Source organism: Budorcas taxicolor, chromosome 10 (assembly GCF_023091745.1).
Source record: "Budorcas taxicolor isolate Tak-1 chromosome 10, Takin1.1, whole genome shotgun sequence".
Classification (NCBI taxonomy): domain Eukaryota; kingdom Metazoa; phylum Chordata; class Mammalia; order Artiodactyla; family Bovidae; genus Budorcas; species Budorcas taxicolor.
The window spans coordinates 84,556,311-84,580,977 of record NC_068919.1 but is presented as its reverse complement, the minus strand read 5'-3'; the positions used below and the strand labels follow the sequence as shown (position 1 = coordinate 84,580,977).

The following is a 24,667-nucleotide window of genomic DNA, read 5'->3' as shown; positions in this document are numbered from 1 at the left end:
CTAAGCTTAATAAAAATGAAACTTTTCCTGGAAACTCCTAGAAAAATCTCATTTAACCACTTTAATTTGTGGGCATGACGTAGTATCATATCCCTTCTTCACTTTATAAAGGTGTACTAATACATTCTCCCTCCCCCAATCTATTTGCCAGTCTCCAAAATGGCGCCGGCGACTTTGGGAAGGTCAGAGGTGAGTTCCGTGGGCCCTCTCGGTTCCGGCGCGATCGAGGCCCAGGGCGGCGAACAGTCTCCGGCACCATGTCTGGCTCCTCAGGCCTACAGGCTCAGCGTGGCCCTTGCCCGTTCGCGTTGCTGCTGTTACTCCTGCTCGGCCCCAGCTCGGTCCTCGCCATCTCCTTCCACCTGCCCGTTAACTCCCGCAAGTGCCTCCGCGAGGAGATCCACAAGGACCTGCTGGTGACGGGCGCGTACGAGATCACCGACCAGTCTGGGGGCGCCGGCGGCCTGCGCACCCATCTCAAGGTGCGGCGCGGGGCGGGGCGGGGCGGGGAGGGGAGACCGCAGGCGCCGGCGAGGTGGCCGAGGATCGGGGAATCGGGCGGGCGGAGGTCTGGAGGGCCGGCCTGGCCGCGCGGAGCGCGAAGGGCGCGCCGTGGAGACCGCCCCCTCACCCCGCTCGCTGGCGGTCGTGGGGCGGGACTGGGAACCGCGCACCGAAGCCGGGAACCCTTTAGAGGGCCCGCCAGGGCCTTGGCGGATGTGGTGACCGCTGAGCGGCCGGGGCCTTGATTTTGGGTCCTTGTGGTCCTGTCCCTGTTTTGGTTTTAGGTACCTTAAACTGCTAACTAGGGGTCTTCAAAGAAGTCTTTGGAGGCTGATTATTTGTGGGGATCAGCATCATAAGACATTGATACCTGCAGGAAAATAATGGAATCACTCAAATTTACTGTGAATAATAAAAAGCTGTTATTTCTTGAGCTTCAGCTGTGTTCAGGTCCCGTGCTGCTGTACACATATTAGCGTTTAGTTCATACACTACCCTATGAAGTAAGTATTGTTTAGACTCATTTTACACATGATAATACTGAGGCTCAGAAAGGTACTAGAGCTGGTGTCAGAGCTGAAGTGGATTCTTAGGTTGGGAGTTAAGTAAGGTGACAGAAAACTGCTGCAGTCTTATTCTCAACGTATCTTGTATTTGTCATTCCTGTGATTGATTAAAGTCGATTTTTGGTGACAAAACGGTCTCAGTCTCTAGTCCTTTCCTTTCTGGTTCCCCAGAGTCCGGGCTTGGCCAAGTTTTCTGTAAATTTCAATGATACTCTTGGATGGTGACAAGTATTACTGAAGTGCCAGTTTGGTCCCATATTTATTTGGGATGACCAGACCTGATCTTTGAAGCGTTAATGTGTTTGATATCTGTCAATATTTGATTGTATTTTAGGTAATTTTATTCATTCACTATAAGCACCTGGTTTTTGTTTTTAAAAGGAGGGGTCTTGAACCCAGACAGGAAGAAACATTTTTACACTATATTAGAGCTTTGGGTGTAATAAAACCATAGTTTATTTTTAAGGTATTGGAACCCAGTAGTGGTAACAGATGGCCTCCTTGGTGGTTCAAAGGGTAAAGAATCCACCTGCAGTGCAGGAGACTCTGGAAATGAGGGTTGGATCCCTGGGTCAGGAAGATTTCCTGGAGAAGGGCATGGCAACTCACTGCAGTATTCTTGCATGGTGAATCCCACAGACAGAGGAGCCTGGTGGGGCCTACAGTCAACAAAGAGTTAGGCATGACTAAAGCGACTGAGTATGCACAGTGGTTAACAGATGGAGATTATTTAAACTTTGAGAGATATAAACTGTTTTCACCACTGTTGCACCATGACCCAGACTTTTGTTATTCTCTTCAGGCCCCAAACTTCTCTCTGGCCAAGAAAGGAATGATGGCATAACTTTATAGGCTTAGATACAGTATTTTGGGGGTCCTGCTTCTGGCTCTTCAAAGGGTATAGTGCATAGAATCAAAGAATTTGAGCAGTGAAGGAGAGTTTACTCTCATCTCTAGTGTTACCTCTCTGATTTGTACTTATGATTTAAAACCTTAACTATTCTTTACCTGGTAAAGTTTAAATTTTCCAGCATACTCTGTAGCACTCTTCATGATCTGTTCCTGAAGCTTTATGTACTTTGTCATCACTCCCCTTTGCATTTTATAAATGAGCCACCCTGAACAGTACCCTAAACTCAGTTTATTTTCATCTTACAGTGTAACTACTTGTATTTATATCTTGTCTTCCTCATTAGACTCTTAGTATCGTTAGGGCAGTAATTATATTCATGTTCATTTTTTTCTGAATGTCAAGCATACTGCCTTGCTTCTAGTAAGCACTTAATACAGGAAGCATATAATATAGCACGTTCTTACAGGAATTACATTTATATCCAAGGCAGCCGAAGGGACCTCGGCTGCAGGAATCTATCTAAACGCTAGCATTTTACCATCACACACTTGCTCTCCCCATGTCTGCTCTGTTCTCTTGCTTTGTGGTGGTTTATTTCTCAGTCGAGCCCGACTCTGCAACCCCATGAACTGCAGCACACCAGGCCTCCCTGGCGTCCTTCACCATCCCCTAGAGTTTCTCAGACTCATATCCATTGAGTCGGTGATGCCATCCAACCATCTCATCCTCTGTCTGCTCTGTTCTCTTGCTACTGGCCAGCTTACTCAGACTACTTCTGAGGTCCTTCTCCTGGATGCCAAGTAGGTAACAAAAATGAATGAATTGGGCCAGCTATAAGAAAAACAGCAGCTGTGATTGATAAATGGGGGATAACTGGGAGTAGTGGAAACTGTCAGTTTGGAATAGTCAGTATTCATCTCTTGATGTGGACCTGTTGCCACATCTGGTTTTTTAAATGAAGTTAGAAATCCAGATTTTTAAGCGAAAGCTCTTGATTTTAAAATATCACCAACTAATTCAAGTTGGTCTTGGCATTTATTTTTTATAAAGAAGAGTACAGTCTGTCCACTGTGTGTATACGTTACCCAGATTATTGGAATCAGTCACACTTATTTCATCTTAACTGCTTCTCCCTTCTCATTTTATGCTGAATCGTTTTAAACTAAAGTCTAAATATGGTGTTTCAGACTTTCATACTTCAGGATGAATCTCTTTAAAAATACGAACTTAATCACAGTGTTATGTGGCTATTTTCATGCCTTGCAAAGTTAACAATAATTCCTTAATGCTGTCTAATAATTGATGTTTAGTCACTAAGTTGTATCTGACTCTTGTGACCCCATGTAATGTAGCCCTCTAGGCTTCTATGTCCATGGGCTTTCCCAGGCGAGAATTCTGGAGTAGGTTGCCATTTCTTCCTCCAGGGAATCTTCCCAAGCCGGGGATCAAACCCACATCTCCTGCATTGGCAGGCGGATTCTTCACCACTGAGCCACCTACCCACTTCAAACTCAAATTTCTCCACTTGTCTCAAAAATAGCTATTTAAAATTAATTTGTTGTATCTCTCAAGTCTCTTTAATCTACAACAGTTTCACTCTCTCTTCCCCAGCTCTTTTTTTTATATGCTTGAAATTATATTGTTGGAGTCAGTAGTCCTTAAATCATGTCCTACATTATAGATTTGTCTCTGCTTCCTTGAGGTGTCATTTGACGAGTCTGTCCCCCGTGTTCTTGTAAAAGTAATCAACTACAAATAGGTAACTAGATTCAGGTTTATGTGAGGTTGCTTCATGAGTGGTATTGTGTACTTAATGTGACATCACGGCACTGCACACAGTACTTTTGTGCCCCTTGGTGCTGCTAAGGTAGATCAGTGGATTCAGTCGTGTGTATTAAAATCCAATTGCTGCTATAACAAATTATCATGAACTTAGTGGCTCACTGGTAGTTCAGCTGGTAAAGAATCCACCTACAATGCAGGAGACCCCGGTTCTATTCCTGGGTCAGGAAGATCCACTGGAGAAAGGGATAGGCTACCCACTCCAGTATTCTTGGGCTTTCCTTGTGGCTCAGTTGATAAAGAATCCGCCTGCAATGTGGGAGACCTGGGTTTGATCCCTGGGTTGGGAAGATCCCCAGAAGGGAAAGGCTACCCACTTCCAGTATTCTGGCCTGGAGAATTCCATGGACTATATAGTCCATGGGGTCACAAAGAATCAGACACAGCTGAGCGACTTTCACTGGTGGCTTACAGCTCACATTTATCTTCCAGTTCTAGAGGTCAGAAATCCTAAAATCAAGGTGTCAGCAGGACTGTGTTCCTTCTGCAGGCTCTAGGGGAGAATCCATTTACTTGCCATTTCCAACTTCTAGAGGCCACCTGCACTCTTTTTTTTAATTTAATTTTTACTTTATTTTACTTTACAGTACTGTATTGGTTTTGCCATACATTGACATGAATCCGCCACCTGCACTCTTTGACTGGTGACCCCTTCCTCCATCTTCAAAGCCAGAAGCATAGTATCTCCAAAACTTTCTCTTCCTTTCTCCTACCCAAACCTCTCTCTTCTCAGCTTCTATCATCTCATCTCCTCTGACTCTCCTACTTCCTTCTTTCCCTTATAAGGACCCTTAATTTAATCCACATCTGCAAATCCCTTTTTGCCACATGGAATCACATATTCACAAGTTCTGGAAATAAGGATATGGATATCTCTTGGGGGTTGGGAACATTATCCTGCCTACAAAGTTGGTAACAGCCTGGAGCCTCTAATGTAAAGCTGATTAACTTGTGAAGCTATTGATGATTTATGTGGATATATTGTTTCATTAAGATTGTGAAATGAAGATTTTCTAATTGTTCATTTCATACTTACTAGCTGGAATTACTCCTAAGAAATTCGTCACTTAAAGCCATTTGGTTACTCTAAAATTTATAATTCAGGAAGGAAACTTGGGCTCAGTGCAGAGTTCATTCCTTTTTATTGTTGGTTTTCACAGCAAGTAGTTGTTGCCCTTGTCCTTTCCACTGTAGTCTGAAGAAGGTGGTTGTTTCAAGTATTATACTCAGATCATTTTTTATTGTTGTTTACTTCCATTTTTGGAGTGATTGTTTTAGTCAGTTGCAGTCATTCTTTATGTGTACTTGTCCCTTTGGCTCCTATATCCTTTTGACCCAGTCCTGTTGGACTTTGATGGCTTCCCTCTTTTGTGGAATAGCTAGGTGGTACCCTTGGCTCATCTTTTGTATGTTGAACCCCTGACCTGGATGCAGCTGTTCCTCCAAGAAGTTGTGGTTCATTTTTGTGAGGCATGGAATTTTACAGACCATAAGTCAGGTATCATTTTTAAAAGTTTAACATATTGTGCAGGCTGCAGAACCTATCTGTGAGCTTGATCACACTCCTTAGCACAATTTGCAACCTTTTTCATAGCCTCTGTCCACTTAGGTCTGCTTTCTCTTAAAGTTTGACCACTCACTGCCCAGACTCTGCCTCAAGAATTCTCTCTATGCATCATTTTACCTTCTGAGGTGCAACTCCAGTGTGCAAGGATCTGAGTGGTTCAGCTTCTTTTTATATCCTAGGCCATATTCTAGGTCTCCAAACAGCCTGTTAATTATCTTCCTTTTGGTCATATATCCACCCCTGATTTAAGCAGCCACGGTTTGGAGAAATGAATACTTTCTGCAAAAGTTGGTCACCTAGGCTTGGCATTTAGCTATTGCCCTGATTGAGGCAGTCTCCCTTAGAAGGATCTTTGTGAATGTAGTGTCTTGATAAACCTCTCTCATTCATCATCCTCCTGTCAAGGAACACCTTAATGTCCAATGAATACATGAGTGTTACCATATATCACTCTGCTTTGTAGTTCATTGTTTACCCGTCTCCTCAGGTAGACTTTAAGCTTGAGCAGAGCCTGTGTCTGAATCATCATTGAAATGCCTGTGTCTAATACAGACATCCTGGAATGTGAAGTCAAGTGGGCCATAGAAAGCATCACTATGAACAAAGCTAGTGGAGGTGATGGAATTCCAGTTGAGCTATTTCAAATCCTGAAAGATGATGCTGTGAAAGCGCTGCACTCAGTATGCCAACAAATTTGGAATACTCAGCAGTGGCCACAGGACTGGAAAAGGTCAGTTTTCATTCCAGTCCCAAAGAAAGGCAATGCCAAAGAATGCTCAAACTACCGCACAATTGCACTCATCTCACACACTAGTAAAGTCATGCTCAAAATTCTCCAAGCCAGGCTTCAGCAGTACGTGAACCATGAACTTCCAGATGTTCAAGCTGGTTTTAGAAAAGGCAGAGGAACCAGAGATCAAATTGCCAACATCCGCTGGATCATGGAAAAAGCAAGAGAGTTCCAGAAAAACATCTATTTCTGCTTGATTGACTATGCCAAAGCCTTTGACTGTGTGGATCACAATACATTGTGGAAAATTCTGAAAGAGACGGGAATACCAGAGCACCTGACCTGCCTCTTGAGAAACCTATATGCAGGTCAAGAAGCAATAGTTAGAACTGGACATGGAACAACAGACTGGTTCCAAATAGGAAAAGGAGTACGTCAAGGCTATATATTGTCACCCTGCTTATTTAACTTATATGCAGAGTACATCATGAGAAACGCTGGACTGGAAGAAGCACAAGCTGGAACCAAGATTGCCAGGAGAAACATCAATAACCTTAGATATGCAGATAACACATGGCAGAAAGTGAAGAGGAACTAAAAAGCCTCTTGATGAAAGTGAAAGAGGAGAGTGAAAAAGTTGGCTTAAAGCTCAACATTCAGAAAACTAAGAACATGGCACCTGGTCCCATCACTTCATGGCAAATAGATGGGGAAACAGTGTCAGACTTTATTTTGGGGGGGCTCCCAAATCACTGCAGATGGTGATTGCAGTCATGAAATTGAAAGAAGCTTACTCCTTGGAAGGAAAGTTATGACCAACCTAGACAGCATATTAAAAAGCAGAGACATTACTTTGCCAACAAAGGTCCATCTAGTCAAGGCTATGGTTTTTCCAGTGGTCATGTACGGATGTGAGAGTTGGACTGTGAAGAAAGCTGAGCACTGAAGAATTGATGCTTTTGAACTGTGGTGTTGGAGAAGACTCTTGAGAGTCCCTTGGACTGCAAGGAGATACAGCCAGTCCATGCTAAAGGAGATCAGTCCTGGGTGTTCATTGGAAGGACTGATGCTGAAACTGCAACTCCAATACTTTGGCCACCTCATGCGAAGAGTTGACTCATTGGAAAAGACTCTGATGCTGGGAGGGATTGGGGGCAGGAGGAGAAGTTGACAACAGAGGATGAGATGGCTGGATGGCATCACTGACTCGATGGACGTGAGTCTGAGTGAACTCCGGGAGTTGGTGATGGACAGGGAGGCTTGGCATGCTGCAATTCATGGGGTCGCAGAGAGTCGGACACGACTGAGCAACTGAACTGAACTGAATACAGTGGATGGTACATAGTAGGACTTCAGCCTAAGCAATGAATGAATAAATGAATTAGCACTGTCCTAATCTCAAATCTAATCTTTTCCTCTTCACTTGTCTCCTCCTACTCCTCACTGTAGCCATTCTGAATACCTTGCAGTTCTTTGAGCACAATGTTCTCTTAATGGGGACCAGTCTTTGCCTGTACACTTCTCCTGTGTGCTTCCCCAGTAATGGAAAGTAATGTCATGTCTACTGTGTAGGCATTATTGTACAACTGAGTTAAATATTTTAGTCTTATTGAGCGTGGGTCTGGAGTCAAACAGATTTGGATTCAGATCCCATCAGCTCCACCATTTAAAGGGGGTATGGTCTTAGGGGAATTACTTAACCTTTCTCTTTGAGTCTCTTATATGTAAGATGGGGATGATAGTGTTCGTAGAATTATTAGAAGGGCTAATGGAGATGAGCTCTTTATTGTGCAGGGCTTATTGCAGTGGGCCATAGATATTAGTACTTTGCTTTTCTCTCTAGTAAATGAAAATTGAATTGCTTATCTGACTTCCTTTCCCTGTGTCATTGCAGTGACAGATAAAGAGCATTTAATGAGAGTAATTCCGAGGTTTTGTGATTTTCCCATTCATTCAGTAAATATTTATTTAATACTTAGTACAAATGCCAGACATAGCTGGGGTTATAGGCATGAATAGCAGACAAGGTCCTTGACCTCTAGTGAGAACAAAGACAAAATATAAGTTTAAAAAGATACAGACAAATCTCAGGTAGTAATAAGGATTATAATGAAAAATCAAGCAATAGGTGGTAAGGAGTGGTTAATAGGGTAAAATGTATTTGAGTGGCCAGCCAAGGTCTTTCTTTTTTTATAAAATACTTTAATTAATTGGTTTTCGATTGTTCTGGGTCTTCATTGCTGTGCATTGGCTTTTCTCCAGTCCTGGGAGTGGGGGCTACTCTCTGGTCACGGTGAGCAGGCTTCTGGTTTGCAGTGGCTTCACCCACTCCAGGACACACAGGCTTCAGTAGTTGTGGCTCCCAGGCTCTAGAGCACAGGCTCAGTAGTTGTGGCCCACAGGCTTAAGTTGCTTGGTAGCATGCGGGAATCTTCCCAGATCAGGCATCAAACCTGTCTCCTCAGTTGGCAGACAGAGTCTTTACCACTGAGCTACCAGGGAAGCCCCAGCCAAGGCCTTTCTGAACAGAGAGAGAAGTGGATTGAAATGATGGGTGGGACTATGTTGCAAAGATTTCTCCTTCAGGCCCATACTGGGATGTGTTTTTTGTTGAGATTTCCAATTGAGGTTATCCCTTCCCTACTCATTTCATAAAATGAGGCTAAATAATTTCAGATTTCAAGATTGTTGCACAGAATTGAAGCAAGAAGTACCAACTCATCATGCATAGTGAATATAGAAGTTTCCTCATTACTTCAGGTCCATAATAAAAGCCTGTTGTAGGGACTCAGAATCCGTGAGTTACAAACCACATTTTCATAAAGACTAAATGATCCAGATTCCGGTATCAGTTGTTCTTTGGAATCCGTGTTAATAGTGAAAATCGGAGGATGAATTAATTTTAGGGGATGAGATGAGTTATTGCCTAAGGGTGATTTATACTTTGGAAATACATTACAGAAAAAAGAGAAAGCAGTTGTGAGGAGATGTCATAAACATCACCAGAAGAGAAAGAAAAGCCTAATGGTAATAATTTAGGTCACTTATACATTTTTAGCTTCTTCCAAATAATCCAATTGGTCTAACTTTTTTCTCATTGTCATTCTTCAAGAGTGCTGTTGCTATTAATAATTCATTTTGCCAAATGAGATTATTTTTTATTTGGCTATTACACTCAGATATGGTCCCAGTGTTTCCCAGCTAGCTTACAGATGAGAAAGCCAAACAAGATCATTTGGAAAATTCAGCCTTAAGTCATAGGCCTATCACAGTGTAAGCCTAAAAATGATCAAGAAGAACCTTGGCCATTGGGAAACCATTGGCCTGTAATTTTTTTCACACTGAAAGCTGTATGAAAAGATTGTGTGTGTGTGTCTGTGTGCACGCACATGTGTGCGCACTCGTGCACTACACATTTAATTGATTTTATTTGGAGTAGTTACGCTTAAGCTCATGATTACTGTTGTCTATGCTGAGGGCTGATCTTTTTCTCATAAGTTAGAACATTACATCTTTCTCAAATTTACATTTGATGTGATTGTTATCCAGTGGATTAGAAACAGATCAGTAAATAGATGGTTTAGTACAGAAGGCTCATTGGTACATGAAAATGTAATGATATTAAAATCTAGTTTATTTTTTGTATTATATACTAATTTCTAGATTTAAATTAAAACCTGATTGTGTGTTTCCATCTCCATAAAAGTTAAATAACGTTACTTCATTTAAACCTCTCTCGTTCGACATTTGTCCACAGCCTTCTTCTCTCTTTTCAAGTGATCTAGAGAAGGGGGCTGCTTAGAATTTGAAATTGCTGTATCATATCCTTATGATGACTTCTCATGCTTCTAGGAAAGGGGAGCTGACTTCTAAAGGTAATCTAGTGGGCTGCAGTGGCTTCTTTACTGTTTCTTGTGTGAGTTGGTGGCTGGTGGTTGATACTGAGCTGTGGCCCCCATATGCATATGCAGCCTCGCAGCCTGGACAGTGGAGCCTTCTGTCAAATCAGCCAGCTGGCCACAGACTAGAATTTGGGCTCCCAAACAAGCCCCCGACTTGAGGGAGGTTGATGTCATCTGCTTTATCCTGTGCTCCCAACCTCATTGTTCGACACAACTTGTGGGAAATCAAGGGACTAGTTGTTAAGAAAGAACAAGGCTTTATTTGTGCCTGAAAGTGTCACACTGGAGGTTTTTACCGTAAATAACTTTGGAACAGTATGAAAAAAAACATTTGATCTGGCTTCACCCCCGCAGCAGTATTGTTAGGGCAGCAACTGGTCTTTCCTTCTCATTCCCCTTCTCTTCCTCCCTCTCTTTCTCCCCTGCCTACCCTGCACTCCCCCTCACTCCCACCCCCACCCCCCCATGACGTATTGCCTGTGTTGAGTTAATACAGTAAATGCTGATGGAATCAGGAAGAGAGCATCTATCCATTATCATACCACTGCCTGGAAATTTTCCATGTCTAGTTTTCAGTACTTCAGAAGCCTCTTTAAACGTCCCTTCTGTGCTATGCTATGCCATTGCTGAATTGTGTTGGAAATATGAAAGGATTTAGCATTGTTCCTGCCGTCTGTGGGGTCGCACAGAGTCGGACACGACTGAAGCAACTTAGCAGCAGCAGCAGATGCTGCTTATGGCCTTCTAAGTTTGACTGTTCTGGGTAAAATCTAGATGTCGTTTGATTTCAGGGATGCTGTTGGTAGACTTCATACTTAATCTTGTTTGAAAGATCAGAGTAAATTTGTTTTATGACCATTAAATACAGCTGCTAGGCTATCAGAGTCATCCATATTGTTTGTATATAGCCTCTTGGAAGTGTTTCTGATACTACTTTTCTAGTGTAAAACTGCAGCATCTTCGGTGATTTGGTGTTCTCTCCCATTAGAGTAATAGACCCTACAGCTTTAGATGCAGCGTGAACTCTTACAAAATGAAACGTATAGACTTGCAACCTCTGGTCATTATATATGCATCCACAGTCCTCTCTTCTCCCCCAAACTTAATGTTGTTGAGTCCTTCGTGTTTATTACTTATCAGTAAAACACATGCAGGAATTGCTGAAGTCGTCTGATACTTCTTACTGGGGCTGGTAGCAGCTAAAATGATTCATTGAATACCTGCTTTGTTCAGTTCATTTGCTCAGTTGTGTCTGACTTTTTGCCACCCCATGGACTTTATCACACCAGGCTTCCCTGTCCATCACCAACTCCCGGAGTTTGCTCAAACTCATGTCCATTGAGTTGGTGATACCATCCAACCATCTCATCCTCTGTTGTCCCCTTCTCCTCCTGCCCTCAGTCTTTGCCAGCATCTGGGTTTTTTCCAATGAGTCATCAGCTGGCCAAAGTATTGGAGTTTTGGCTTCAGCATCAGTCCTTCCAATGAAAATTCAAGCTGATCATCTTTAGGATGGACTGGTTTGATTTCCTTGCAGTCCACGGGATTCTCAAGAGTCTTCTCCAATACCACAGTTCAAAAACATCAATTCTTTGGCTCTCAGCTTTCTTTATAGTCCGGCTCTCACATCCATACATGACTACTGGAAAAACCATAGCTTTGACTAGAAGAACCTTTGTCAGCAAACTGACATCTCTGCTTTTTAACATGCTGTCTAGGTTGGTCATAGCTTTTCTTCCAAGGAGCAAGTGTCTTTTCATTTTATGGCTGCAGTCACCACCTGCATTGATTTTGGAACCCAGGAAAATAAAGTCTGTCATTGTTTCCATTGTTTCTCCATCTATTTGCCATGAAGTGATGGGACCAGATGCCATGATCTTAGTTTTTTGACTGTTGAGTTTTAAGCCAACTTTTTCACTCTCCTCTTTCACTTTCATCAAGAGGCTCTTTAGTTCTTCACTTTCTGCCATAAGGGTGGTGTCATCTGCATATCTGAGGTTACTGATATTTCTCCCGGCAATCTTGATTCCAGCTTGTGCTTCATCCAGCCTGGCATTTTGCATGATGTACTCTGCATGTAAGTTAAATAAGCAGGGTGACAATAGGCAGCTTTGACGTACTCCTTTCCCAATTTGGAACCAGTCCCTTGTTCCATGTCTGGTTCTAACAGTTGCTTCTTGACCTGCATACCGATTTCTCAGGAGGCAGGTAAGGTGGTCTGGTATTCCCATCTCTTGAAAAACTTTCCACAGTTTGTTGTGATCCACACAGAGGCCTCGGTGTAGTCAGTAAAGCAGAAGTAGATGTTTTTCTGGAACTTTCTTGCTTTTTCTGTGATCTAGCGGATGTTGGCAGTTTGATCTCTTGTTCCTGTGCCTTTTATAAATCCAACTTTTGATCATCTGGAAATTCATGGTTCATGTACTGTTGAAGCCTGGCTTGGAGAATTTTGAGCATTACTTTGCTAGCATTTGAGATGAGTGCAATTGTGGAGTAGTTTGAACATTCTGTGGCATTGCCTTTCTTTGGGATTGGAATGAAAACTGACCTTTTCCAGTCCTGTAGCCACTGCTGAGTTTTCCAAATTTGCTGACATATTGAGTGCAGCACTTTCATAGCATCATCTTTTAGGATTTGAAATAGCTCAACTGGAATTCCTTCACCTCCACTAACTTTGTTCGTAGTGATGCTAAGGCCCACTTGACTTTGCATTCCAGGATGTCTGGCTATAGGTGAGTGAGCACAGCATCGTGGTTATCTGGGTCATGAAGATCCTTTTTGTATAGTTCTTCTCTGTATTCTTGCCACCTCTTCTTGGTATCTTCTGCTTCTGTTAGATCTGTACCATTTCTGTCCTTTATTGAGCCCATCTTTGCATGAAATGTTCCCTTGGTATCTCTAATTTTCTTGAAGAGATCTCTAGTCTTTCCCATTCTTCTGTTTTCCTCCATTTCTTTGCATTGATCACTGAGGAAGGCTTTCTCATCTCTCCTTGCTATTCTTTGGAACTCTGCATTCAGATGGGTGTATCTTTCCTTTTCTCCTTTGCCTTTAGCTTCTCGTCTTTTCTCAGCTATTTGTAAGGCCTCCTCAGACAAGCATTTTGCCTTTTTGCATTTCTTTTTTCTTGGGGATGGTCTTGATCACTGCCTCCTGTACAGTGTCGCGAACCTCTGTTCATAGTTCTTCTGGCACTCTATCAGATGTAATCCCTTGAATCCCTTTAACATGTTTTGTTAAAGTGCTGCATTAACAAACCAAGTACCTGCTTTGTCAGGTACTCTGTGTCCCTTCAGTTTCTAAATCTTTCTGCAGCTTCCTTTGAGTTTACCTGTCTTTTCCTTTTTCATGTAACAGCCATGTCGGCCCTAGTCATCCCTGGGTTTAGTCAATGTAGACTACTTGATCTAGTTTGCCATCCATTAGCACTTTTAGGTTGGAAGCATGGTTAGTTACCTAAGTGTTTAATTCTCACAATAACCTCATGAAGCACTTACTCTTGTTCTTATTTTACATATGAGGCACAGAGAGGTCAAGGAACATACCCAAGGCTTTACAGCTAGTAAGTGGCACAACTGTGACTTGAACACCGACTTGAAGTTTGACTCTGGAACCTTCAGTCTAACTACTGTGCTCTACTGTCTCTCAGAGGGAGAGAAGGGTAGGTGTTTCTGTTTCGGTTCATTTTTATGCAATGTATAGAGCTTCTCTATACATTGTATAGGGTTCATTTGGTTCATTCTATAGGGTTCATTAAAAGACGCTTACTCCTTGGAAGAGAAGTTATGACCAACCTAGACAGCATATTGAAGAGCACAGACATTACTTTGCCAACAAAGGTCCGTCTAGTCAAGGCTATGGTTTTTCCAGTGGTCATGTATGGATGTGAGAGTTGGACTGTGAAGAAAGCTAAGCGCTGAAGAATTGATGCTTTTGAACTGTGGTGTTGGAGAAGACAAGATCTTGAGAGTCCCTTGGACTGCAAGGAGATCAGCCCTGGGATTTCTTTGGAGGGAATGATGCTGAAGCTGAAACTCCAGTACTTTGGCCACCTCATGTGAAGAATTGACTCATTGGAAAAGACTCTGATGCTGGGAGGGATTGGGGACAGGAGGAGAAGGGGACGACAGAGGATGAGATGGCTGGATCACGGACTCGATGAACGTGAGTCTGAGTGAACTCCGGGAGTTGGTGATGGACAGGGAGGCCTGGCGTGCTGCGATTCATGGGGTTGCAAAGAGTCGGACACGACTGAGTGACTGAACTGAATAGGGTTCATTTGGTTCTATACATTTAGTTCATTTTGTTCAATGTATAGGGACTTGGTTGTTTCTGAATTCCTTAGTTGTTCAGAAGCTACAAGATTGATGTTTATCCTTAAAATGACATGCACATTTTGTATACTCAGTATTATACCACAGACTGATCATAAACCTAAGGAAGACAGTGCAGGGTAGGAGCCTGTATGAAGGAAATTACATTTTCAAAATTTCACCAATTACATTCAAGCTTCAAGTTGGTTGACCTCTGCTGCTATGTGCTGAGTGGTGTATGGAGCTGGACTGCTAGAGTGTGGAGCCAATTCAGCAAATGAAAGCAGTGTGTGAACTGTGTCAGTAGAAAGTCACAGCCTTGCCACCTTCCCCACAGACAATATGTCACTTTACAAGAGTAGGTATAGACCTGTCTGAATTACCTGTTTGTGTTTAAATACATCCTGGTGGCTCAGACATTGGCAAATCTGCCTGCAAGGCAGGAGACCCGGGTTCGATCTCTGGGTCGGGAAGATACCTGAAGAAGGGAATGGCAACCCACTCCAGTATTCTTGCCTGAAGAGTTCCATGGGCAAAGAAGCCTGGCGGGTACCGTTTGTGGGGTTGCAAAGAGTCAGACACGACTGAGCAACTAAGACACAACATAAGTAAATGAAAATGTTTGTTTGCTTGCTTGACTTTGATTATAAATTTCTTAAGACTCTGGAGGTATATGTGTATGTATGTGTTTAACTTCATCCTTCTGAATAGTATTTTTTAAATAAACTTTTTATCTTAGAACAGTTTTAGATTTCCAGAAAAACAGTGAAGATAATGGAGTTCCCAGGTACCCCACACCCAGTTCCCCCTGTTGTATGGTACATTTGTCACAGGAATGAACAAGTATTGATATGTCATTATTAACGGAAGTCTGTACTTGATTCAGATTTCCTTAGTTTTTAACCTGATGTTTTGTTTTCCTGTCCAGGGTCCCATCCTTGAGCTGTAACGTTCAGTTATATTTCTTTGGGCTCCTCTAGATTATGACAGTTCTCAGATTCTCCTTGTTTCTAAAGCCATTTGAGTTTTGAGGCATACTAGTCAAGTATGTTACAAGAGACCCCTCTGTTAGAGTTCATCTGATGTTTTCCCTGTGATGAAACCTGGAATTATGGGTTTGGGGAAGGAAGAACACAAAAGTAAAGTGTCATTTTCATCATATCATATGGAACATACGGAAGCATACTGTCAACATGAATTATCACTGTTGTATTGACCTTGATCGTATGGCAGAGGTCGTGTCTGTAGGCTTCTCAAGTTACTCCCCTTCTGTACTGCACTCTTTGGAAGGAAGTCACTGTGTACGGCCCACACTTGAGTGGGGAGTTATGCACGACCTCCTTGAGGATGTTGTCTCTGCATAAATTATTTGAGAGTGTTCTTCACGGGAGATTTTTCTCTTTTCCCCTGCTTGTTTGATCATTTATATCAGTGTGGCTTCATGGCTGTTTATTTTATACTCTGCATTACAGCCCAGCGCTACTTTATTCTTTTGCTCAGATTGTCTCAGCTTTGGCTTTTGCGTGTCCTTTCGTTTGGTCCATGTGTCCCTTTGACATACCCCGTTGTCGTTTTTTGTCTTGCTTTGTTTTTGAGCGCTTCTCTACTTTCTGGCACTACAAGATGCCCCAGGCTCATCTTGTGTGCTTCTTGCCCCAGTCCTGGATTCAGCTGTTTCTCCAAGGGGGCCTTTTATTGAAGAATGGTAATTAGAGCCCAAGATCTAGATGGGTAGTAGTATTTTAAGATATCTTTTCCTGACATTTAAACACGCACACACGCACGCATGCACTCACGCACACACGGCAGCCAGAGGACCTAGGTGCTAAAGCGTGGAGGCCATGGCTCAGGAGCTTTCACCCAGTTCCTTCAGGTCCTGCCTCTGCATTACATCAGGTGGATGTTATGGCATGTCACTAAAAGGATCCGTCTCAGTTGTGTTAATATTTGTATCTTTAGCCAGGCCATGTTTGAAAGTGGAGAGTCTAATATTGGTCACAGTCCTTTCACAAGGACCTTCCTGATAAATTGTTCTTCTTGTTTAGTTCCAGGAAAATTAATCTCTGAAGATAAATTTGTGAGCTTTCATCGGTAAACAAATGATGTGTAACCCAACTTATTTCTTTCTTAATCTTGGCTTCCGGAAAACTGAGAGCCAGATTTATTGTGCAGATGCCATTTGCTTAGTTCTAATTGTTAGTGCCTTCATTCTGTTTGATAGTACCTATTTGTTTTTTCTTCCAGGTGAACGCTGTTCCTTAAATTCTTAATTGCTTTATTTGCCTGGTGGTTGGGCCTAAGTTACTTGATCCTTTTGAAGCAGGCAGGGTATTATCTTGAATGTGTGGCAAAGGAAGAGGGTCAGGCTTCTGGAGCAGGACCTGCCCAGAACCTGTTTTCTCGACCACTACCTAGAATGGTCCAAGAAAATTCAGTTTTAAATGAGTCTGTGTTCCCAGCGGACCTATATTCTCACTTATTTGATGATGTGAGTATTCACATATTCTTGACATCAGCTACTGTGCATGTACAATTAACATTTTCCTACTTTACAAGTTGTGAACTTTGCCATGCCTTTTTTCTTCAGAAGGTGTTGTCTAGAAACAGACCTTTATTAACTTCCTATTCCTTGATGTCATATGGACAGATTTTATGGCTTGATATTACCTTTGTTTAATTAAGAACTTCACAGTAAATTTTAAAAATGTTCTTTTATTGTTTAAGAGGGAATCCTTTACGAGCTTGCTGTTTGCTACCTTATGGGCTTATTCTGACCCATTAAATTCAGTTTATGCTGCTTGCTTAATCCTTGTGGGCATATGTTTTTGGTCTTGTTCTGTGGGCTCTCTGTTTTTAAAATTTCTCAAATCTGGCCCCTGTCTCTCTGTACCCACAGCCTTTATCATTTCTAACCTGAATGACTGGGTTACTGTCCTAACCCATCTTCTTTGGTATTCTTCCCTCTTGAGTCTCTTCACAGTGTTAGCAGATTTATCTTTCTAAATTGCAAGTTGAATCACATTACTCTCATTTTTTTAAAAAAAGCGTAGAGAAATCTCACTACTCAAAAATAACTAATATTATTAAAATGATTTAATTAAATATGTTTATATGTATGCTACTCAATTTTAGTATTTAAAATCTCACCTAATAATTGAATCTTGATTTAGATAGTATTAGAACATCCAGTTTATTATAAGGAATCCACTCCTTTTGTGTTCCACATCGCAAGTAGCTTCCTGTCTTAGGTAATGAAATATGCCTTCTGCCCAGACAGTCATGTGCTCTAGAAAAGAAGCCTGAGACCAAGTCTGTCATAATATTGTGTCAAACCCTTGCTTTATTTGCGACCATTCACTTAGCAATATATGCAGCTGCTTCTGTTACAGGCCTTTATCTAGGAGTGGGGCAGTTTAAGTTTGGAAAACTTAGAAGAGCCAACAACTTAGAAGACAGGGATTGTTATTTGTGGAAAGCAAAGATGTCTTTTTTTAGGAGTAACTTCTTATCCCCACGCCCATCTTCCCAAACCTCCTGTAGTCCTTGGCATAATTAACATGAAATTTGCAGGAGTAGCTCTCCCAGACTTGTCCTCCAGCAAGCCTTCTTTTCTGTCTCTCCTTGTATCAGGGGCCCCATTTCCACTCTCTACTGGCACCACATCAAGATTTGTGTTATACAAGAAATGTGTCCTCGTACATCTTTCTCCTTTTGTAGTATATTCTTTTGGTAATTGTTCACTTGTATTTTTGTGACATGTCTCTCTCTAGGAAATGATACTGGCCTGCAATCTATAAAGTGAGTTTTTGCTAATAAAGTCATTTATACCAACTGTATCAACTGTTAGAATACTCGAAATTTACTGTATTTGGGTTTCACCTTCTAATCTAATTCTTGTGTTTGGGAGTGTTTGGACCATATCATCATAATAGACTGTCTTATAGACAGTGTTTTCTTCCATTTCTCCACTTTCTGTAAGTTCTCTTCCCAAGTACTATTTGCTACCTGTTCTTACTTTTTACTTTTAGATCACAGATTCTGCTGGCCATATTCTGTACTCCAAGGAGGATGCAACCAAGGGGAAGTTTGCCTTTACCACTGAAGATTATGACATGTTTGAAGTGTGTTTTGAGAGCAAGGGTAAGTAAATCAGAGTGTTTTCCCTGAATTAAGCAGCATCTTCCAAGTAAGTTAGAGCATGAACTTTTTCTCTCCTGGCCTCTCCTGGCAGGAAGAGGAAATGAAAACATTTGCTGGGGTGCATACACATATAAGTCAAAGTCGGCGAGTGGGTAGAGTTCTGCATGTACAGGAGTAGGCATTTCTTGAATGCTGTACTTGGCTTGAATAACAGAGTTAAATTTTGTATAGATGCTAGAAAATAGTGCATTTATATGCTAGTGACATGTTTTCTTAGAGGTTAGAAGTAGGGTCTGTCTGACAAATCACATCTCGTCAGAAACACTTTTGATCTCCAGGGCACTTGCTGTTTCCCAGTCCTGGTGTCTTGCTGTGGCTTGTTCTGTGCATATCAAGGCCAAGAGCCCTACTTTTAGGCTGATTGATTATCTGATGGCTTCTGCTCATGGTGGTTGGTGAAAAAGCAGATGCTTCTTCACTCCCTGTTCTTCAGCTTCAAGGACACCAGACTCTAAAAACTGTATGCATTTATACCTGTTGTATTACTTGGGGCCCTTTGGGGCTGCAGGACAAAAGGAACGAATCTCAAACTGGCTTAAAGAAAGACTGTGTGACTGTGAACAGGGGAGTCGACAGTGTGGTGCTGGCTTCAGGCACGACAGTATCTTGGGCATTTTAAAACAGCATCATGGGCATTTTACCTCATTTTTAGTGCTTTTTGCCTCCATTTGACTTTATTCTCAGGCTTTCTCCGTCGGGTAGCAAAAGGACTTCTGGCAATTTTACATTTATACAGTGTTCAGAACATAATGATCCTAGAAGAAAAGCAAGCACCTTCACCAACAGCACCAGTGGATTCCCAGGAATAGCAAAAGAACTAGCAGGTTTTAACAGTTAACCAAAAACTGACCCCTTGACCTCAAATGGGTCAGTTTAGTCTGAAAGCTAAAGGAGTTCTCCCAAAGTAAATGGAACAACAGAATGGAACATTAAAAGACTATAATAATGATTTCATGATTGATACCCTTCTCCCTGCCAGTTCCATGTCTCAGTAGTATTCTAGATGGTTGTACTGTTCTTACCTCAAAACTCAGACATCTGAGACTGTATTCATGACCACCTCTTTCAGACTAGCTCCCTTTATTCATCAGTATTACCACTGTCCATCCAGTTATCTGGGCTCACAGTTTTGAAATTACATACTTATGTCTTTTCTGGTCTGTCATCAAGTTATGCTGTTCAGTTCAGTTCAGTCGCTCAGTCGTGTCCGGCTCTTTGCGACCCCGTGAATCGCAGCACGCCAGGCCTCCCTGTCCATCACCAACTCCCGGAGTTCACTCAGACTCACATCCATCGAGTCCGTGATGCCATCCAGCCACCTCATCCTCAGTCGTCCCCTTCTCCTCCTGTCCCCAATCCCTCCCAGCATCAGAGTCTTTTCCAATGAGTCAGTTCTTTGCGTGAGGTGGCCAAAGTACTGGAGCTTCAGCTTTAGCATCATTCCTTCCAAAGAAATCCCAGGGCTGATCTCCTTCAGAATGGACTGGTTGGATCTCCTTGAAATACCTCCTATATCTGCCACCACACAACTCTGAACTCTTGACTATAAAATTGTGGATTATGTCAGTAGCCTTCTAACTAGTATCCCTGCTTTTCATATATCCAGATACTGCCACCAGATTTATCTCCTAAAACTTTCATTATATCAGTCCTTCTTTGAAAGCTTTTGCTGCTTTATAGTGGCAGTAATGTTCCTGTTCTGTAGAATGAACCCCATAATCATGAAATTTTCAAGCTAGACGAGATTTTAGGCACCATGGCTTTTAATAGCCTTTATACTCTTGTTCCATCCAGCCTTATCACCCTCTGCCCATCAGGCTTCAGCCACTCTGGTTCGTTTTTCCCTCTAAACTTGTCACATTTATTAATTTGCTGGAATGCTCTCATCTATATTAACATGTTTACCTTTAGATGGGGAAACAGTGGAAACAGTGTCAGACTTTATTTTGGGGGGCTCCAAAATCACTGCAGATGGTGATTGCACCCATGAAATTAAAAGACGCTTACTCCTTGGAAGGAAAGTTATGACCAACCTAGATAGCATATTGAGAAACAGAGACATTACTTTGCCAACAAAGATCCATCTAGTCAAGGCTATGGTTTTTCCAGTGGTCATGTATGGATGTGAGAGTTGGACTGTGAAGAAAGCTGAGCGCCAAAGAATTGATGCTTTTGAAGTGTGGTGTTGGAGAAGACTCTTGAGAGTCCCTTGGACTGCAAGGAGATCCAACCAGTCCATCCTAAAGGAGATCAGTCCTGGGTGTTCATTGGAAGGACTGATGCTAAAGCTGAAACTCCAGTACTTTGGCCACCTCATGTGAAGAGTTGACTCATTGGAAAAGACCCTGATGCTGGGAGCGATTGGGGGCAGAAGAAGGGGACGACAGAGGATGAGATGTCTGGATGGCATCACCGACTCAATAGACGTAAGTTTGAGTGAACTCTGGGAGTTGGTGATGGACAGGGAGGCCTGGCATGCTGTGATTCATGGGGTCGCAAAGAGTCGGACATGACTGAGCGACTGAACTGAACTGACTTGAACCTTTAGAATACATCTTTTTTAATACATCCCTTAGCTGTTCTAGTCTGCTTAATATCTCAATTAACTGATTTATCCATTGCTGTTCTAGGTGTTGGGGAGATAGCAATGAATACAATAGAAGTCTCTGCTCTCAATGGAGCTTACATTTTCACTGGAGCAAGTAGATAATAGGCAAATATAAGTCAGATGGTCATGAGGGCTTTGGGGAAAAAGCAAACACCTTGAGATGCTGAGCATGTCTCAGAAATAGCAAGGGGGTAACTGTGGCTTCTTCCGAATAGCGCATCACTTACTACTGGAGATACATGTATCTCACACACACAACCTTGTGTTGTTTAAATGTCTTATGTGTATATTTTACACTCCCAATTTTGAGTTCTTTGAAAGCAAAGATCTTTTGTTTTAAATTTCTTATATGCTGATGCCGTGCATGTAAATGCCTAGGAACTAGTTTTAAACTGTGTACATATATATATATATATATATATATATATATATATAAACGTGTATACACACACATAGTCAACACTGAATTTCTAGTTTTATTTGTGTTTATCCATTTGTTTATTCTGATATGAAGACCTGATACCCCATGGTCTTTGGAGCACCTTTTAAAAGATGGTCCATTTGCCAGGCAAGTACAAAGAGAGATTACTAACAGGTGTTTTTACAAAGGAGACCCTGTAGAGCCATGATGTCAGCTAAGGGGATAGGCTGGCTATTCTGTGCAAGAAACTGTATGGTCTGACTCCGATGGTCTGTGGTTTTGTGGTTTCTCTTGTGTTTGAATAATGCTAAAGCTGTGCTGTGACAGAGATTGTGGGAGAAGTCTGTTAGGAGAGTATCTTGATCATTTGGAGCAGATGGAGCTATGAGCTGCTTGGATTTCACTTTTAAATGAGGAAAAAGAAGCAAAAGACTTGGATTTGGGAGAAGAGACCTCCATGAGGGTCCCTTTTTTGTTTTGCTTTCTTTTGTTCTTAGAACCCTAATTGGTTTAATGCTCAGAAGGGCTCTGTGATTTGGCTTAGTTTCTTTTTTTTTTTTTCCCTAGTATTTGTTTATTGATTTGACCGGGCCTTAGTTTTGGAATCTTCAGTGTTTGTTGCGGCATGTAGACTTTCTAGTGGTGGCATGTGAACTCTTAGTGGTGGCGTGTGGGATCTAGTTCCCTGACCAGGGATTAAACCAGGGTCCCCTGTTGGGAGTGCAGAGCCTTAGCCTCTGGACCACCAGGGCTTAGTTTCTTGATCCTACCTATTCAGTCTTACTTTATTGCTTTCAACTTGATATGTCCAGTTTATCCAAAAGAACGTCTCTACTGTCTTTTAAACGTGCTACACTCTTTTCTTCCTTCCTGGTTATTCGTTTTTGGTTGTGCTGAGTCTTTGTTGCTGCTCGCAGGCTTTCTCTAGTTGAGGCAAGTGGGGACTACTTTTTAGTTGTGGTGGGCGGTTTCTTATCCACTGTACCCACCAGGGAAGTCCTCCATTCCTTTCAATAGCTGAGTCTTTGCCCATGTGTTCCCTTCTGCCTAGATACTTTCTTTATCTGCATTCAGGTGTTGATGTCTGTCCACAGCTAATCTCTTCCCTCTTCTAACCTTTGCTCAATAGCCAGGATTATCTGAACCATTTTTGGTTTGGTTTTTTCCTTAAAGTTTTAGATTCCTTTGTATTTCACTGTGCTATTAGGCATATTTGTGTCTTAGATGCCCATCAGATTATTTGAAGGCACAGATTGCAGTCACCACCACAGTCCTAGCACCTTGGGAGTTCTCAGTGAGTTGTTTTTTGAATTGATGTTTCAGAAAACCTCCAGTGTTTCTCAGGGTACAGTACCGTTCTGTATGGCTTATGGTCTCAGAAACCACAATGGTTAAGTGGCACTGTTTCCCAGAACTCCTGATTTCATGCAGGTAGTTGTTAGTTTTATAAGTAATCAGGTGAATTTTACAGGATGAGTACTGAGCAGTTTTCTGGGGCCCTTTGCAATCTTTCCCTTTCTCCTACTTGATAAGAGTAGAATTCTTTTTGATCAGATTACCATTTCTCATGGGAACATTGCTCTGTTGGTCCTACTATATCCCAAATGGACTTTTCTGTTTGTAAGAAGTATTCCTGAGAATTGTATTCTTACTATTAAGTTTCTTCCTGGGCTCCTCTAGGGGCTTTGTGGGGATAGTCCTGTACCATTTTATTTACCTATTGAAATGGCCTTACATTGACCAAAACCTTTGAAGTAAGTGGAATAGTAGACAAATCCTGTGTAGTTTTCAGTACTCATATTTGTGTTAAGTAATCCAAGCTCAGCATATACCTAGTAATCCTTCTCTCAGAATTTGGCAGGTCGACTTTTTTCAGATGTGGAACTGTGCCTGAGCAGCCTGTGTGGGTGCCCACTGCCTGCTGGTCTGTGCCCCACAGTGGGTTTCCTAACCAGTGAGCCTGTGTGTGCTCTCCTCTCCCATTCTGTTCCTGTTCTGCCAGCTGCAGGATTGTGTGTCCTGCTCCCTCAGAGATGTTTGCCAGCAGCATGTTCTTGTCGCTTTCCGGCACCCCACACACATAGAGGCTTTGTCTGGAATGCTTGTGATTTTTAACCAGAGCCAGGAATTTTCTGCAGCTGAGTAGGGGGAGGAGTTGCGACTGTTTCCCTCTATTGAGAGGGTAGGGGTTAGGGAGAGGGAGGGCGGGTGGGTGATTTCCCGGAATTTTAAATATTCCTCACAATGAACCCTTTGATTTCTTTCTCAGGAACAGGGCGGATACCTGACCAACTCGTGATCCTAGACATGAAGCATGGAGTGGAAGCGAAAAATTACGAAGAGGTACGTCCTGCTTAACAGCCAGTGGAGGCAGTAGCTTGCCATTCTGTGAGGTTTCTGTGACCTAGTCAGGCCAGCAGGCTGTGCTTTGCCCAGAAGGCTGTGGTTTTCTCAGCAGTCATGTGACAGCCAGCTTGATATAAAAAAGTTGTGTTAACAGCCTTGAACAATAATTCTGGCTGTGCTGTCAGCCAAATGACTGGACCAACCGTCCCATAGAAATGTTGGTATGATAAAACACTCAAGCACATGCCAGCAGTGCTTTTGAGACAGAAACCAGATATATATTTAGAATTTCTAAAAGCTAGAATTCATTAATGTTGATGTTCAAGGTTAAGAAAAGTGATTTTTTTTTATTCCTATGGTTTTTATTCCCAGACTGACAGCTATGTGTATATTTAGATTCAGTGCTGTTTAGACTTGAACAATTGTGTTGTCTTTGAAAAAACACAATAATCAAAAGTAGCTTTTAATTAAAATAATTTCAAATTTTTCAAAAAGAGAGCAAGATGGAAGAAGAAAACTACAAGAGACTTGGAGTTTTGCTGACAGCATGTATTGTAGTAAAAATAGGCGTTTATTTGGGTGGCAGGGAGCTGGAAGTGTGCTTAAAATTAGGGGAGGGGGACTGGGCTCTTTTAATCTATTGTGAGAGACTCTGGGGGCAGCACAGCTTCTTTAAATGAAGACTACCTGTGAAAACCACAAGACCTATTTAAGACTGGAGGATTGATCTTTACAGAAAGATAAGTGTTTTTACCGAGGTCAGTCTTTTTATGAAAGTACCTAAAGGCATATAGAAGAGATGGGCTATAGGAAGT

At 42.1% G+C, this 24,667-nt stretch overlaps 1 protein-coding gene across 1 annotated transcript in view; it reads left to right on the top strand.

The window, feature by feature from the left end:
* The first annotated feature begins 209 nt into the window (after positions 1-209).
* Positions 210-24,667, top strand: part of TMED10 (transmembrane p24 trafficking protein 10) — a 34,789-nt gene continuing 10,331 nt past the window's right edge. The window contains exons 1-3 of the mRNA XM_052646574.1: positions 210-482; positions 18,306-18,417; positions 23,776-23,849. Of these exons, the coding sequence (XP_052502534.1) occupies positions 258-482; positions 18,306-18,417; positions 23,776-23,849 (411 nt within the window). The 5' untranslated portion in view covers positions 210-257. The remainder of the gene's footprint in view (positions 483-18,305; positions 18,418-23,775; positions 23,850-24,667) is intronic.